At 40.6% G+C, this 18,556-nt stretch overlaps 1 protein-coding gene across 1 annotated transcript; it reads right to left on the bottom strand.

Annotated features, from left to right (window-relative positions):
• Window positions 1–2,049: 2,049 nt before the first annotated feature.
• LOC311109261 (V-type proton ATPase 116 kDa subunit a 1-like) lies at window positions 2,050–9,523 on the bottom strand (the record flags this gene model as incomplete). The annotated part of the gene is made up of 17 exons (XM_084152097.1): window positions 2,050–2,134; window positions 2,372–2,543; window positions 2,831–2,948; window positions 3,943–4,020; window positions 4,629–4,836; window positions 5,275–5,393; window positions 5,790–5,883; window positions 6,173–6,333; window positions 6,570–6,703; window positions 7,159–7,309; window positions 7,428–7,640; window positions 7,885–7,978; window positions 8,064–8,146; window positions 8,288–8,414; window positions 8,610–8,722; window positions 8,847–8,975; window positions 9,434–9,523. 17 exons carry the CDS (start codon window positions 9,521–9,523, stop codon window positions 2,050–2,052), a joined length of 2,169 nt encoding a protein of 722 aa, XP_084008223.1.
• Window positions 9,524–18,556: the final 9,033 nt, after the last annotated feature.

Here is an 18,556-nt window from a genome sequence, read left to right on the forward strand (position 1 = left end):
GTCACTGACAGCTGAATGCACTTGGACAGTCTTTAGATGGTTGTTATATGTATTTGTGACCATCCTTATCGAGCTATGAATATGAATGTGCTACTTGATTCTTTAAATGTTTTATGTAGCTGACGATTGTTATTGGCAATCTCAATGGTCATGTAGGTCAACTGTTATTCTTGAAGGTGACCCGGGAATCCCCTTTCTGTTTCTGAAGCGGTTGAAAGCCAATGAAGTTAAGTGAGCTGAAACTGTACACGTTTTTCTTCACTGCAACATGGGCTTTTACACAGCTTTTCACACACTATTTATTTACTTTAACAACTAGCCTAAATATCTCTGCAGATATAGCCTGCATTCCATGGTGGTTCCTTCAAGGGAGAATTCTAATGTCGATGTTTAGGTAATGATGCACCTTTCTTTCTTCAAGGAGGACAAGAGATTAATGAAATGTAGCACATCCACAAATAACTAATCTATCCACCAAATCTACAGATTAAGCTACTCTCTCTAATTTAATATTTGGCCTATTAGGACCAATTAGTTTATACAATAAAGTATTTATTTAGCTGAAGGGAGAGGGTTCAACTTCCCTGGAACCCAAAGGTATACAGTATTATTACACTCTTAATATGAAACCTCTTGCAAGGCAACAGATACACTGATTGGTTTGGGATTTGAATTTCAATGCACTAAGCATGTACAAGAAGAATCCCTACAGACAATCACAACAAAATAATATATCTTTCCATATTCTATCCCAAGACATTTCACAGATATACACTGAGTGTACAACACATTAAGGACAGCTGCTCTTTCCATGACATTACATTTACATTTTACATTTTAGTCATTTAGCAGACGCTCTTAACCAGAGCGACTTACAGGAGCAATTAGGGTTAAGTGCCTTGCTCAAGGGCACATTAACGTCATTTAGCAGACGCTCTTAGCCAGAGCGACTCACAAATTGGTGCGTTCACCCTATAGCCAGTGGGATAACCACTTTACAATTTGGGGGGGGGGGGGGGGGGGTTAGAAGGAATACTTTATCCTATCCCAGGTATTCCTTAAAGAGGTGGGGTTTCAAATGTCTCCGGAAGGTGGTGAGTGACTCCGCTGTCCTGGCGTCGTGAGGGAGCTTGTTCCACCATTGGGGTGCCAGAGCAGCGAACAGTTTTGACTGGGACATAGACTTGACTTGACTGGGACATAGACTTGACATGACATAGACTGACCAGGTGAATCCATGTGAAAGCTATGATCCCTTATTGATGTCACTTGTAAATTCCACTTCAGTCAGTGTAGATGAGACAGGTTAAATAAGTATTTGTAAGCCTTGAGACAATTGAGACATGGATTGTGTATGTGTGCCATTCAGAGGGTGAATGGGCAAGACAAAATATTGAAGTGCCTTTGAACGGGGTATGGTAGTAAGTGCCAGGCGCACTGGTTTGTGTCAAGAACTGCAAGGCTGCTGGGTTTTTCACACTTAACAGTTCTCATGTGTATCAAGAATGGTCCACCACCAAAAGGACATCCATCCAACTTGACACAACTGTGGGAAGCATTGGAGTCAACATGGGATTCCACATCCCTGTGGAACACGCCGTCCATGCGCCGACAAATTGAGGCTGTTCTGAGGGCAAAAGGGGCGGGGTGCAACTCAATATTAGGAAGGTGTCCTTAATGTTTTGTACACTCAGTGTATATTGTTGGATCTAAACACTTGTTGTTTTTTTCATCTAATTTGACAGTTTAGGAAGTAGATGCTCATCTAAATCTCCATGTATTGACTGTCATTTTGGCAATTCTGATGTTGCTGAATGTAGCCTACGTTTAGAACCATTACGGACTAATAATTGTGTGCTGCCATCTTGTGGTAAATGCTGCACCTTGTTTGCACAGACTTTTCATTCCATGGCGAAAGTTAGAGAGTACGATCCACATACCGAGAACAACTTCATGTGATCAATGACTAACACAAACACATAAACAAAAACAATAAATGAGTATGAGAACCGACTTGTAGCAATAGCAATAACATGTTTCTATCTGAAATCAATGCATGTCTCGCATCCTGTCGAAGGAAAGTGGTGTGAACTTGTACCCAGATCCTTTGTAGAACTTGTTTTGGAATTCAACCCTGTAAAAGACAAATGACAGAAAAACATAACCTTTGGAAATATATAATTCAAGTGTAATTCACGTCTTGTTATATTCTTTACATCAGATTAGGTGAAACAACGGTGATTAATGACTGCTGCCGTTGCCGCTTCAGTTGTGTCAATAAGCTCAAGGTCTGTATGTGAGCTATATCAAGTGTGTGAGTGCGCGTTTGTGTGTGCATAGATGCATGCGTGTTTGTGTTGCTTGTCCCTACCAGTGCAGCCGTAGGGCGTGGAGGAAGGCAGAAAGACCCTCCATGACCAGGAGGATGGTGACGGTGAGGACAGCGAAGACAGCAAAGGTCACGGCCAGCAGAACAGAGCCCATCCCCGAGGTAACCCTCAGAGCCACCTGCAGAACCATCTTCCACAGCACCTCAGACAGCTCTACACAGACAACATACACAGGAACATAGAATACAGTTAAATTAATTTGAACATAACAGGTGACGGCAGGTAGCCTAGCGGTTAAGAGCATTGGTCCACATTCTTCTCCTGGAATGATTGTTATTGAGGTTTATTCTCTCCACCATTTTATGTCATCCTTTTCATTTTGGGGATCAGAAAGTCGAAGAGGCACGGTCATAACCATAACAGCCACATGGATATAGCTTTTAATGCGTGGGACACTTTAATTGCAAAGAGGTAAAGTGTTGTGCAGCATAATACCCTACCAGCATGAGCTAGACTGAGAGCCCACAGGCGAAGGTAGGAGGCTGTGTTGGAGATGCAGCCAAGGCAGTACTCGATGGTGTGGATGCCCTGGTACACAAAAATGTCACCCATACTGACCTGCAATGAGAAAAAAGCTTGAGTAGATGTTTTTATTCACGCCAAAGAAAAGTGAAATACAAAACAGTACAGATAATAAACTGGTAAAGACTGTGTGCAGGTGAGGTTGGATGCCCAAAAGGGCTGATATGAAAACCACACCACAAATATAAGTACAAAACCTTTTTCTTTATTAAATCAGTTAAACAGCATATTAATTATAATTGTACATAAATAAATAATATGCCATTTAGCAGACGCTTTTATCCAAAGCGACTTACAGTCATGCGTGCATACATTTTTTTTTGTGTATGGGTGGTCCCGGGGATTGAACCCACTACCTTAGCGTTACAAGCGCCGTGCTCTACCAGCTGAGCTACAGAGGACCACCATATACTCAGTAAACAAGAAAAAAACATGTTTGATTATATATGAGAGAGAGAGAGATTTCATCACTTTGCTACAGACAAATTGAATATGATCCAGGATAACTTTTCATCAATTAGAACTCTGAGGAATCTAGTGGATGTGATTAGTTCCATTTCATTCCCACCAACTGAGATTCTAGCTCTTTTTTATTTTCTTTACAATATTTCTTATTTTTACTAGTGAATAAAATAAATGTTGGATTTTTTAACATTTAAAGATCATTTGTTTATCTGGAACCATTCAGAAAATTTGGCCATACCTGAATTGGCTTAATTAATTAGTGAATCAAAATTCGTATGTGATCAAATCTAATTGGTATCATCAGCAAAGAGAATGGGAAGTACGGTAGAAGACACAGCAGCAAGGTCATTGATATAGATTAGTTATAAGAAAAGGTCCAATTATAACGCCACAGGATATCTTGGCCCTGGTAGATGCACAGCAGTTTGCATAAACAAATTGTTCCATAAACATAACTATATGTTGTGGTTAATATTGAAATAAAAATAACCATGATAAATTACAGAACATATTTTCTGACCATGTATATTTATTTATAAACATTGTTGTTTTAGAAGTGACTTACCTTCTCTTTCCTGTTATCTGAAGCCTCCTGGTTGGAGATCCCAAAAACCTGCATGGGAAACTTGTTTATTGAGGGCTTCTGTTGGAATAATTTTTATATTAAGTTTCACTAAAATATGTATTTTCATGGCAGTTATATAGGCAAGTACAGTCTACTTACAGAGTACACATTGACATGAACAAACTGCCTTGTCAATCCAATACTTTTGCTTTACCAACGTCTACTTATAATGCATTATTCTAGTCTAGTTTACTTACCAGCTTTGATTGCTTGTGTTCTCTATACAAGAGCAGGGTCTTGGCAAACAGTAGCCAAGGCACCATAAGCACAGCAACAACCACCAGAAATATTTGCACAGGTTTCTGTATGATAAAAATAAAACATGAGAAAATGACCGTTTTCGCTTAGAACTGAATGCATATCGAGGTTTCTGTTGCATCTGGACATAGGAGACTATCCTCTATTGTGTACAAATGCATACATTACATGGAAACTATTTATGTGGTTTCCTTGGATGAAAAACACGATTACATTATGTCACTTAGCAGAGTCTTCTATCCAAAACCACTTAAAGTACTGTGAATGCATACATTTTGAGTATGTGTCTGTGTTCCAATCCGGGAAATGAACCCACAAATGATATTTTATAAACCCATGATATTTTAGGTTGAAGAAACCCATTGTACCTGTGTTGTGTAAAGCACAGCACCCTCAGAGCCGTAGTCAAAGAGTATCATGTTGATGAAGAGGAGCAGGATGCTAGGAGCAGATTCAGACTTTATCGCCACACACCACTTGTAGAGAATGAGGAAGATCAGGTACCCAAACAGAGACAGCATGAAAATCACCTCTGGAATGAACTGCAACGCGATGTCCTTTAGGTTTCTGAAGAATCTGCAATGAAACGATAGAGATGATGGAAGTCTTCTGTTGGAGGCAATAACTTGGCACTACATTTTAAGTGACAGTGTATTGGTTTATCATAAACAGTACTGTACACAGTGTTTTAGTAAGTGCTGTAGTTCTCCTGGAAAAATACATGTACTTTGCTTTATTACCCTGTTACTCTTACATGTAATTATCACAGTGATACTACTGCCTCTGTGTCAGTATTAAGGACTTGCCAGACAGGAAGCGGTGACAGAGTTTCCCATTCACTTTCAAAGGAGCTAGGTGGGGGGGGGGGGGGGGGGGGGAATTCTATCCAGGTGGAGCAGTCGGCGGTGCTTATGAACGTGAAAGCCGCCTGGCGGAGGCGGAGAAAATAGGAATCTGCTCTATTTTGGCAAACTTGGCGAGTTTCGCTTCCTGTCTGGAAAGCACTTTACTTACATGTAGTTCACCAGACTCAGAGTGACTCCAAAGAGCATGTGGGCCACTCCCATTATAACAGACATCTTCATCTTGTAAGAGTTCAGGAACGACAGCTTATTCGATGCAATATTCCAAATCTGTATCAGACATCAGTTTGAAATAGAGAAAGTCTGATCAGGTTACATTGTATATAAGATCATTCTTAATAAAAGTTCAATAACAACGACCCAGCTGGTTAAGAACTTAGTACTCAAGCATTTATAATACACAATAAAAACAAAACACACGAAAGAAAGAAACAAAACCCAGAATAAAATACACTGAAGGAAAGCCTACCTTATGGAGTAGCAGAGAAAAGCGCTACTCATGACATGACACAAAAAATGGTCCATGGACAGTAAAATAATGACGATGAAAACAATGATATTCACTTTTATCACAACAGCAAATAGAGAGAAAAGTATTTGACCCTTTGCCCTTTGACCTCAAATCTATGTGGGGTTAGATGGTTAGAAGAGTTTGCACACACTAACCGGGTCAACACCGAATGGGTAGGGATTGCCAGAGTAGACTCCAGACACCAGGGGGTCCAGATGAAGATGGCCAGAGTCATGCAACGTCTCATTACTGGGGAGAAAGCACAAAAACAAACATACAATTTACATTCTTATTCCAACTAACTAATTCTATTACCGCTTTATTACATTTACGTCATTTAGCAGACGCTCTTATCCAGAGCGACTTACAGGAGCAATTAGGGTTAAATGCCTTGCTCAAGGGCACATCGACAGATTTTTTTTTTCTTCACCTAGTCGGCTCGGGGATTAGAACCAGCGACCTTTCGGTTACTGGCACAACGCTCTTAACCACTAAGCTACCTACTCTATTTCCTGCTTTAATAAAGGAGCAAACGCACGTCCACGGTCCATGTGGATGGAACATGGGTCTGACGCTCCACGAGGATCCAAAGAGGTTGAAGGACTTGGAGAAGCAGTCGTTGTAGATGAGGCCAGTGTATATGGAGAAGAGGCCCATCAGGAAGATAATGTAGCGTCCTCCCACCAGCATGTCAATCAGCTGCAGGGACGAGTAACTAACGTTACAGTCAAAACAATGCACCACATTGTCTTTCAATGTTAGTGTAGTTGTAACACATTAAAAAATATATATATATTTTTTAAATCCACTAAAACTATGCTTTCCTGATAATAAAATATTCTAAAGTTGACTTTTCACCTGTGGCACTTAAACACCACAAGTGACGGACATCAATACTATTAATCCTCAGGGCTCAGACAGAGCGCTCTTCATACCTCGTTCTTCAGCTTCCTGAAGTGTTCTTGGTGTAGGATCAACCATAGAGCGAGCAGAGTCATGACGAGACCGTGACCACAGTCTCCAAACATGACCGCAAACAGGAAAGGGAATGTCACCATGGTGTACGGAGCTGAAAGACATCACATTCAAACATGAAATCAACAGTTGTGCTCTGCCAAAACGACTTTGGAAGGACTTCTCTTTTATTTACAATATTAGTAACAGCAAAAAAAAGGAAAACATAAGCTAATAAGATCAGGGTCAGTCACATTATGTCAAATACTTCCAAATACAGATGTTAATTTGAGCCAGTTTGCTACAGCAGGAAAATAATCCTGCAGTAACAGGAAATGTGAATTATTATGTGGATTATAATGAATTAAAATGTTTGTAGAGGTAGATACATTTTTCATAAAGGAAAATCAAGTCTGAAATTTCTACCGGAAATTTTAAATCTCAAATACACTACAAGTTTTACATTTCTTGCATTGCAGGTTCTCCTGCAACAGGGTGATCAAATGGAAGTCCCCAAAGTGCAAACTCCAATGTAAATCAAGCGCACACAGGAGATAGTGGTGTTGTTACCTGGGTTTATTTCCTGATAGTTGCCGACCCCATAGGCATCAACGATGCTCTGGAAACCTGAGGTAAAGGAGTTAACCCTGTTGAAGGTTGGGGGTGTCTGCTTGGTTTGGATTCTGTTCACGACGGGGCTAAGACTGGAGCCACTCTGCTCCTAATGTTAAAAGAGCACAGACACACACACACAAGAAATATACACACACATTCCATTTACAAAAATCTGTGCTTACACCCTGAATGCTTAGTAATTAAAGCAAGTTCGGGATACTTACTGATCCCTTTATCAGTGCAGTGTGCACAGAGTTTAAGTCAGACACTGGACACCAAATCTCAGCAACAATCAGCTTCTGTGTGATGTCTATGTTACACAGGTTCAGTGTGTAATAGATGGCCTTCATCTTCTTGACTTTAGTGGTCCACTCCTGGAGGTCGGCTGCTGCTGCATTCAGGGCAGTCGCACGGAACTCCTCGGTCCTCTTCAGGACCTGACAGAAGTTTAATGACCAGAAAGAAAGGAAAGTGTTCTGTTTTCTTCCATCCCTCTTACCTCTTACGTAAAATATTGCTCTCCTTCCATCTGTGACATTACGACTAATTAAGGCAGGATAGCGAAAGTCCTGACACACTACTGATATATAATGTATGTATTAAGATGCATATCCAAGACTGATGAAAGCTGATCAAAGTTATGCAGCTTCATTGCCAAAGGGTTCAATAATGGACTTTTACCAATCGAAGGTCTTCAATGCGTGTGTTGGCGTTTGTTCTCATCTCCTTTCTTGCGTACGCATTGTTGGGACATGGATACATGCTGGCATGAAACCTGAAGTAGAACATTATATTTATATTTTTTGGTTAATTTACTTATTTTCAAGGCTTTTGACATACTCAAGGGATCTTTCACTCACCCATCACATAACTTTCTGATCTTTCCTCTGACCTGGTCTCCTTGGACAAATATTACGAACACGTCCTTCTTCTCTAGATCCTCCTGTGAGCATAAAACAATGTTTGTTTACTCAACACGCATCTGCCATTATAAGCTATTGAACAACCTTTTATGGTTGTTTGCCTCAAAATAGAGGAGATAATTATGTTTGAACATGTGCTTATTAGTGAACTTTTCCCTTACAGCCATGTTCTCCTCCTCATGGGGCTTGATTTCAGCATGGCGGAGGACAAAGTTTCCATGAAACAGTCGCCACAGGATCTTTTCGAAGGCAGGGAAACGTTCATGTTTGATGACTCCTGCTACAAATCTGCCATGGGGATACAAGAGGAAGGCATCATGCTACCCAGTTGGCAAAAATACGTTGTTACTTCATCTGGTTATCTGATGTCTCTACAACCAGATAGCAACCTGAAAATGGTGGTGGCTCCTACTTTAAACCAATTCCCGTGGGTTTTTTGTGTGTGTGGTAAGCCTGACTAGTAAAATAAGGCTAATAAGTCACCCAAGTTTCAGGGGTCCATTGGTGCTGGTGTAACTGGTGCGTCGGCTTGTCATCCTGGAAGAGTACACCGAGTCTTCAGAAGGAAGCTCAGAGATGGAAAGCTGGGACTCAGCCTATAGGCACAACATAAGAAACAGGACTGTTTATGCTATCATTCTTTATGACATTCTTATCTTTCCGTCTTGCCATCCCATTATTTGTTAGGAGGACATAAGTCAAATGCAGTCCGCTATTTACCTCCTCAAAAAAGTCATCAGTCATCTGCAGGAGATGGTTGATCTCCATTAGTTGAGTGAAGTTCTGCCTGAGGGTGTCTCGGTTTGAGTTGATCTCCTTCAGCTCCTTCTCCAGTTTATCAAAGCTAGACTGTAACATACATGAAGAAAAGGGGATCCCAAAATGAGTTTATTGTATTAAATGATAGTAGTTGGACTAAATTGGTATAAACAAGTTAGATTAACATCAAACACCTTTTTACAAAAACCGATAACTAGCCTACTGGGTTTGCTGCACTCGTTATGTCTAGGGGTCTTAGGCCTAGCTACATAGTCTGTAGCTTGATTGGATGTGTGCATAAATGTGAGATGTAAGCATATGCGACCAGGTGTTCAGTACCCGGAAGACAGCCACCTTACCACAGGTCCAGGGCCAGTTCAGTCATGACTCCCATCATCGGCCAGTCCAAGCAGATTAGTATTCGTTCAAATAAATAAATATATACAAAAAGAAAACTACAAAGAGGAATGCCTAAACTAAAGAGGTTAACCAACACAAAACAACTCCAAACAAGCCATGAGGCCTCTGGTCATGCATTGCCAATCAACCTGATTGGCGCCACCAGTTGTGCTTCCTGACAGAGTACAGCCCTTGACCCGGTTGGTGCTGCCACCTGGGGATGGAGTGTGGAAGTGCATCCTGGTAGTGTGTTTGTCTATGTCCTAACACTAACCTTCCCCCCATATCATAACACTAATCAAGCTAGACTTTAACATACATGTAGAAAAGGGGATCGCAAAATGAGTTTATTGTATTTAATGGTAATCATTGGCCTAACTTGGTATAAACAAGTTACATCAAACTAATGATGACACGGCTGGGAAATAAACTAGTGACCAACTGTAAGAGCAAGCATCTTACCTCTAAATCCAGAACATCTCGTGGAAGATGTATTCTCTCACTGGTAAAGTCTGCCGGGATGTGGATGTTTGATTTGACAACCTCATTTTTCAAGAACCCTAGTAGAAATGAGTCCAATGTTTAGAGAGGGGATATTCTAGGTATTTATTTAGAAGGGGCTTTCGTCCAGACTCCTATTTAAATCTACCTTTAAAAACAACATACTTACGAAGAATTCTCTCCATCTCCTCACATTTCTTCACCTCCTTCACAAATCTGCGCTGAAAGGCAACTGTTCCAGGATTTAGCTAAAACATATGAAAATATATACAGTGGGGGAAAAAAGTATTTAGTCAGCCACCAATTGTGCAAGTTCTCCCACTTAAAAAGATGAGAGAGGCCTGTAATTTTCATCATAGGTACACGTCAACTATGACAGACAAAATGAGAAGAAAAAAATCCAGAAAATCACATTGTAGGATTTTTAATGAATATATTTGCAAATTATGGTGGAAAATAAGTATTTGGTCAATAACAAAAGTTTCTCAATACTTTGTTATATACCCTTTGTTGGCAATGACACGGGTCAAACGTTTTCTGTAAGTCTTCACAAGGTTTTCACACACTGTTGCTGGTATTTTGGCCCATTCCTCCATGCAGATCTCCTCTAGAGCAGTGATGTTTTGGGGCTGTCGCTGGGCAACACAGACTTTCAACTCCCTCCAAAGATTTTCTATGGGGTTGAGATCTGGAGACTGGCTAGGCCACTCCAGGACCTTGAAATGCTTCTTACGAAGCCACTCCTTCGTTGCCCGGGCGGTGTGTTTGGGATCATTGTCATGCTGAAAGACCCAGCCACGTTTCATCTTAAATGCCCTTGCTGATAGAAGGAGGTTTTCACTCAAAATCTCACGATACATGGCCCCATTCATTCTTTCCTTTACACGGATCAGTCGTCCTGGTCCCTTTGCAGAAAAACAGCCCCAAAGCATGATGTTTCCACCCCCATGCTTCACAGTAGGTATGGTGTTCTTTGGATGCAACTCAGCATTCTTTGTCCTCCAAACACGACGAGTTGAGTTTTTACCAAAAAGTTATATTTTGGTTTCATCTGACCATATGACATTCTCCAAATCCTCTTCTGGATCATCCAAATGCACTCTAGCAAACTTCAGACGGGCCTGGACATGTACTGGCTTAAGCAGGGGGACACGTCTGGCACTGCAGGATTTGAGTCCCTGGCGGCGTAGTGTGTTACTGATGGTAGGCTTTGTTACTTTGGTCCCAGCTCCCTGCAGGTCATTCACTAGGTTCCCCCTTGTGGTTCTGGGATTTTTGCTCACCGTTCTTGTGATCATTTTGACCCCACGGGGTGAGATCTTGCGTGGAGCCCCAGATCGAGGGAGATTATCAGTGGTCTTGTATGTCTTCCATTTCCTAATAATTGCTCCCACAGTTGATTTCTTCAAACCAAGCTGCTTACCTATTGCAGATTCAGTCTTCCCAGCCTGGTGCAGGTCTACAATTTTGTTTCTGGTGTCCTTTGACAACTCTTTGGTCTTGGCCATAGTGGAGTTTGGAGTGTGACTGTTTGAGGTTGTGGACAGGTGTCTTTTATACTGATAACAAGTTCAAACAGGTGCCATTAATACAGGTAACGAGTGGAGGACAGAGGAGCCTCTTAAAGAAGAAGTTACAGGTCCGTGAGAGCCAGAAATCTTGCTTGTTTGTAGGTGACCAAATACTTATTTTCCACCATAATTTGCAAATAAATTCATTAAAAATCCTACAATGTGATTTTCTGGAATTTTTTCTCTCATTTTGTCTGTCATAGTTGACGTGTACCTATGATGAAAATTACAGGCCTCTCTCATCTTCTTAAGTGGGAGAACTTGCACAATTGGTGGCTGACTAAATACTTTTTTCCCCCACTGTACTTCAATTGGCTGACGTGTTAGCTGTTAGTGATTTCAGTGTAAACTATTTTATCATATTCTGTGTGAAGTGTTTAACTTACATTTTCGTCATTTAGCAGACGCTCTTATCCAGAGCGACTTACAACTTCAATAGAAAACAAAAACTCACACTGACCCAAGTACTGTAACCAAACTGAATTGCTCCGGGTTGAAGTTCCTCTGTACAGATCTAGGCTCAGCTTCCCCTCCCCCAACATAAATTATAAATCACGTTCTAATACGATCAGTTATGTAATTTCATTAAAGTAAGTATGCGTAAAAGTAACAGTTTGTTTTTGCATGGTGAATGTGTAATTGTTGGTTTGTGCACAAACATAATGAAATATTTTTGGGAAGGCTTTATACAGGCAACATCTATTAACCTTAATGTGAGAGGGCAATCGATAGGCCTACACTTGTTTTACACTTTATCTCCACGTTTCACATGTTATTTGTCATTAGAACGCACAAGAATTTGGATAGTTCCAACTTTTTCCTTTAATGACTCTATATTATTTAAACTTACAGTAATGTGTCAATATCAATCCAGTGTACATGGTGGAATCAATATGTATTAGACTGGCATGCAGCTAACTGGATGTGACCTTCATACCATTAGCCATATTGTGCTCGGTTTAACATGTTTATCCCATTTATGGGCTATTTCAACTTTTTTTTTTTACTTCTACTAATACCCAATACTTGAAAATGTTTGAAAAAGTAATACTAAAAAAGGGTTAGGCGAGAAACCTCGAATGTAAAGAACTTTCTGTTAATATAGTTTAGTTATTATAGTATATACCACGTTTCCATTCGTTTATCTGGAAATGTGATTGTTTTTACTCACATCTTTAAATTGCACCAGTCCTAGATGCCCAAGCTCATTGATGCAGTTGTGAGCTGACTCCGTTTGGAAAAACAGCTGGACAAGACACATCTCTTCACTACGAAAAAAGGAATCCATCTTTAAATCAAACTAGTCCTGATTTGACTTAGGCGATCCTATAACAAAACCATGTGTTGTGCTCTTAGAATAACAACATTCACAGCAAGCGCCTCACATTTCTAATACATGCTAGACTACCCTTCAATGTGTCTTTTGAAGGGAAGTCCAAACATGAAATGGAAAGAGTGGTTGTGTCATCAGGATCAATAATGACACTGCTGCTGTGGTACTCACCAACACCACATGGTATACTGAGCCTGTGCCGTATAAGGGCTGAGTGAGCCACGGAGATGAGCCATTTGATCAAATCAAATCAAATCACATTTTATTTGCCACATACACGTGTTTAGCAGATGTTATTGCGGGTGTAGCGAAATGCTTGTGCTTCTAGCTCCGACAGTGCAGTAATATCTAATAAGGGTTAGGCTACTCGCGAGGCAAACTGCTAAAGAAAGACAGTGCCATAATATTGACGTTATAAAGTGACTGTCCGCTTGAGTGTTTTGAATATAACGCTTTTTAGAAATTGTGTAATTGGGAATCTGTGAAATGATTTGTTAAGAATAACATGACCTAGAAATAATACATTGAACATGTATTGGTAAAATGTATATCTGTATTCTCCATCTGCCAGATACAGTGGGGGAAAAAGTATTTAGTCAGCCACCAATTGTGCAAGTTCTCCCACATAAAAAGATGAGAGAGGCCTGTAATTTTCATCATAGGTACACGTCAACTATGACAGACAAATTCAGGAAAAAAAATCCAGAAAATCACATTGTAGGATTTTTAATGAATTTATTTGCAAATTATGGTGGAAAATAAGTATTTGGTCAATAACAAAAGTTTCTCAATACTTTGTTATATACCCTTTGTTGGCAATGACACGCGTCAAACGTTTTCTGTAAGTCTTCACAAGGTTTTCACACACTGTTGCTGGTATTTTGGCCCATTCCTCCATGCAGATCTCCTCTAGAGCAGTGATGTTTTGGGGCTGTCACTGGGCAACACAGACTTTCAACTCCCTCCAAAGATTTTCTATGGGGTTGAGATCTGGAGACTGGCTAGGCCACTCCAGGACCTTGAAATGCTTCTTACGAAGCCACTCCTTCGTTGCCCGGGCGGTGTGTTTGGGATCATTGTCATGCTGAAAGACCCAGCCACGTTTCATCTTCAATGCCCTTGCTGATGGAAGGAGGTTTTCACTCAAAATCTCATGATACATGGCCCCATTCATTCTTTCCTTTACACGGATCAGTCGTCCTGGTCCCTTTGCAGAAAAACAGCCCCAAAGCATGATGTTTCCACCCCCATGCTTCACAGTAGGTATGGTGTTCTTTGGATGCAACTCAGCATTCTTTGTCCTCCAAACACGACGAGTTGAGTTTTTACCAAAAAGTTATATTTTGGTTTCATCTGACCATATGACATTCTATAATAATAATAAATAAATAATATGCCATTTAGCAGACGCTTTTATCCAAAGCGACTTACAGTCATGCGTGCATACATTTGGATGATCCTCTTCTGGATCATCCAAATGCACTCTAGCAAACTTCAGACGGGCCTGGATATGTACTGGCTTAAGCAGGGGGACACGTCTGGCACTGCAGGATTTGAGTCCCTGGCGGCGTAGTGTTTTACTGATGGTAGGCTTTGTTACTTTGGTCCCAGCTCTCTGCAGGTCATTCACTAGGTCCCCCCTTGTGGTTCTGGGATTTTTGCTCACCGTTCTTGTGATCATTTTGACCCCATGGGGTGAGATCTTGCGTGGAGCCCCAGATCGAGGGAGATTATCAGTGGTCTTGTATGTCTTCCATTTCCTAATAATTGCTCCCACAGTTGATTTCTTCAAACCAAGCTGCTTACCTGTTGCAGATTCAGTCTTCCCAGCCTGGTGCAGGTCTACAATTTTGTTTCTGGTGTCCTTTGACAGCTCTTTGGTCTTGGCCATAGTGGAGTTTGGAGTGTGACTGTTTGAGGTTGTGGACAGGTGTCTTTTATACTGATAACAAGTTCAAACAGGTGCCATTAATACAGGTAACGAGTGGAGGACAGAGGAGCCTCTTAAAGAAGAAGTTACAGGTCTGTGAGAGCCAGAAATCTTGCTTGTTTGTAGGTGACCAAATACTTATTTTCCACCATAATTTGCAAATAAATTCATTAAAAATCCTACAATGTGATTTTCTGGATTTTTTTTCCTCAATTTGTCTGTCATAGTTGACGTGTACCTATGATGAAAATTTCAGGCCTCTCTCATCTTTTTAAGTGGGAGAACTTGCACAATTGGTGGCTGACTAAATACTTTTTTCCCCCACTGTACTTCAATTGGCTGACGTGTTAGCTGTTAGTGATTTCAGTGTAAACTATTTTCTCATATTCTGTGTGAAGTGTTTAACTTACATTTTCGTCATTTAGCAGACGCTCTTATCCAGAGCGACTTACAACTTCAATAGAAAACAAAAACTCACACTGACCCAAGTACTGTAACCAAACTGAATTGCTCCGGGTTGAAGTTCCTCTGTACAGATTTAGGCTCAGCTTCCCCTCCCCCAACATAATAATATGCCATTTAGCAGATGCTTTTATCCAAAGCGACTTACAGTCATGCGTGCATACATTTTTGTGTATGGTTGGTCCCGGGGATCGAACCCACTACCTTGGCGTTACAAGCGCCGTGCTCTACCAGCTGAGCTACAGAGGACCATTTATAACATAAATTATAAATCACGTTCTAATACGATCAGTTATGTAATTTCATTAAAGTAAGTATGCGTAAAAGTAACAGTTTGTTTTTGCATGGTGAATGTGTAATTGTTGGTTTGTGCACAAACATAATGAAATATTTTTGGGAAGGCTTTATACAGGCAACATCTATTAACCTTAATGTGAGAGGGCAATCGATAGGCCTACACTTGTTTTACACTTTATCTCCACGTTTCACATGTTATTTGTCATTAGAACGCACAAGAATTTGGATAGTTCCAACTTTTTCCTTTAATGACTCTATATTATTTAAACTTACAGTAATGTGTCAATATCAATCCAGTGTACATGGTGGAATCAATATGTATTAGACTGGCATGCAGCTAACTGGATGTGACCTTCATACCATTAGCCATATTGTGCTCGGTTTAACATGTTTATCCCATTTATGGGCTATTTCAACTTTTTTTTGTTAACTTCTACTAATACCCAATACTTGAAAATGTTTGAAAAAGTAATACTAAAAAAGGGTTAGGCGAGAAACCTCGAATGTAAAAAACTTTCTGTTAATATAGTTTAGTTATTATAGTATATACCACGTTTCCATTCGTTTATCTGGAAATGTGATTGTTTTTACTCACATCTTTAAATTGCACCAGTCCTAGATGCCCAAGCTCATTGATGCAGTTGTGAGCTGACTCCGTTTGGAAAAACAGCTGGACAAGACACATCTCTTCACTCCGAAAAAAGGAATCCATCTTTAAATCAAACTAGTCCTGATTTGACTTAGGCGATCCTATAACAAAACCATGTGTTGTGCTCTTAGAATAACAACATTCACAGCAAGCGCCTCACATTTCTAATACATGCTAGACTACCCTTCAATGTGTCTTTTGAAGGGAAGTCCAAACATGAAATGGAAAGAGTGGTTGTGTCATCAGGATCAATAATGACACTGCTGCTGTGGTACTCACCAACACCACATGGTATACTGAGCCTGTGCCGTATAAGGGCTGAGTGAGCCACGGAGATGAGCCATTTGATCAAATCAAATCAAATCACATTTTATTTGCCACATACACGTGTTTAGCAGATGTTATTGCGGGTGTAGCGAAATGCTTGTGCTTCTAGCTCCGACAGTGCAGTAATATCTAATAAGGGTTAGGCTACTCGCGAGGCAAACTGCTAAAGAAAGACAGTGCCATAATATTGACGTTATAAAGTGACTGTCCGCTTGAGTGTTTTGAATATAACGCTTTTTAGAAATTGTGTAATTGGGAATCTGGGAAATGATTTGTTAAGAATAACATGACCTAGAAATAATACATTCTACATGTATTGGTAAAATGTATATCTGTATTCTCCATCTGCCAGATACAGTGGGGGAAAAAGTATTTAGTCAGCCACCAATTGTGCAAGTTCTCCCACATAAAAAGATGAGAGAGGCCTGTAATTTTCATCATAGGTACACGTCAACTATGACAGACAAATTGAGGAAAAAAAATCCAGAAAATCACATTGTAGGATTTTTAATGAATATATTTGCAAATTATGGTGGAAAATAAGTATTTGGTCACCTACAAACACGCAAGATTTCTGGCTCTCACAGACCTGTAACTTCTTCTTTAAGAGGCTCCTCTGTCCTCCACTCGTTACCTGTATTAATGGCACCTGTTTGAACGTGTTATCAGTATAAAATATACCTGTCCACAACCTCAAACAGTCACACTCCAAACTCCACTATGGCCAAGACCAAAGAGCTGTCAAAGGACACCAGAAACAAAATTGTAGACCTGCACCAGGCTTTGAAGACTGAATCTGCAATAGGTAAGCAGCTTGGTTTGAAGAAACCAACTGTGGGAGCAATTATTAGGAAATGGAAGACATACAAGACCACTGATAATCTCCCTCGATCTGGGGCTCCACGCAAGATCTCACCCCGTGGGGTCAAAATGATCACAAGAACGGTGAGCAAAAATCCCAGAACCACACGGGGGGACCTAGTGAATGACCTGCAGAGAACTGGGACCAAAGTAACAAAGCCTACCATCAGTAACACACTACGCCGCCAGGGACTCAAATCCTGCAGTGCCAGACGTGTCCCCCTGCTTAAGCCAGTACATGTCCAGGCACGTCTGAAGTTTGCTAGAGTGCATTTGGATGATCCAGAAGAGGATTGGGAGAATGCCATATGGTCAGATGAAACCAAAATAGAACTTTTTGGTAAAAACTCAACTCGTCGTGTTTGGAGGACAAAGAATGCTGAGTTGCATCCAAAGAACACCATACCTACTGTGAAGCATGGGGGTGGAAACATCATGCTTTGGGGCTGTTTTTCTGCAAAGGGACCAGGACGACTGATCCGTGTAAAGGAAAGAATGAATGGGGCCATGTATCGTGAGATTTTGAGTGAAAACCTCCTTCCATCAGCAAGGGCATTGAAGATGAAACGTGGCTGGGTCTTTTAGCATGACAATGATCCCAAACACACCGCCCGGGCAACGAAGGAGTGGCTTCGTAAGAAGCATTTCAAGGTCCTGGATTGGCCTAGCCAGTCTCCAGATCTCAACCCCATAGAAAATCTTTGGAGGGAGTTGAAAGTCTGTGTTGCCCAGCGACAGCCCCAAAACATCACTGCTCTAGAGGAGATCTGCATGGAGGAATCGGCCAAAATACCAGCAACAGTGTGTAAACCTTGTGAAGACTTACAGAAAACGTTTGACCTGTGTCATTGCCAACAAAGGGTATATAACAAAGTATTGAGAAACTTTTGTTATTGACCAAATACTTATTTTCCACCATAATTTGCAAATAAATTCATTAAAAATCCTACAATGTGATTTTCTGGAAAAAAAAATCTCATTTTGTCTGTCATAGTTGACGTGTACCTATGATGAAAATTACAGGCCTCTCTCATCTTTTTAAGTGAGAGAACTTGCACAATTGGTGGCTGACTAAATACTTTTTCCCCCCACTGTATAGGCTACCCCTTTTTTTCTGATCTGTATAAAAGAGCACATAAGGCCTGCATTAGAAGAAGAAAAAAACATAAGAATTGTAATAATTCTAATTTCTTTAGGCCTAATTGTCTTCATTTCCATGTTAACAAAATAAAGTTTAGTAGCCTTTTCCTGGTCTCATATGTGGTAGGCTATATACAGGATTAGTAACTGTCGCGTTATAACGTATCCTACCAGGGTACAATCGGAATCCCCTCCCCACAC

The sequence above is a fragment of the Coregonus lavaretus genome (assembly GCF_964263955.1).
Source record: "Coregonus lavaretus genome assembly, chromosome: 34".
Lineage (NCBI taxonomy): Eukaryota > Metazoa > Chordata > Actinopteri > Salmoniformes > Salmonidae > Coregonus > Coregonus lavaretus.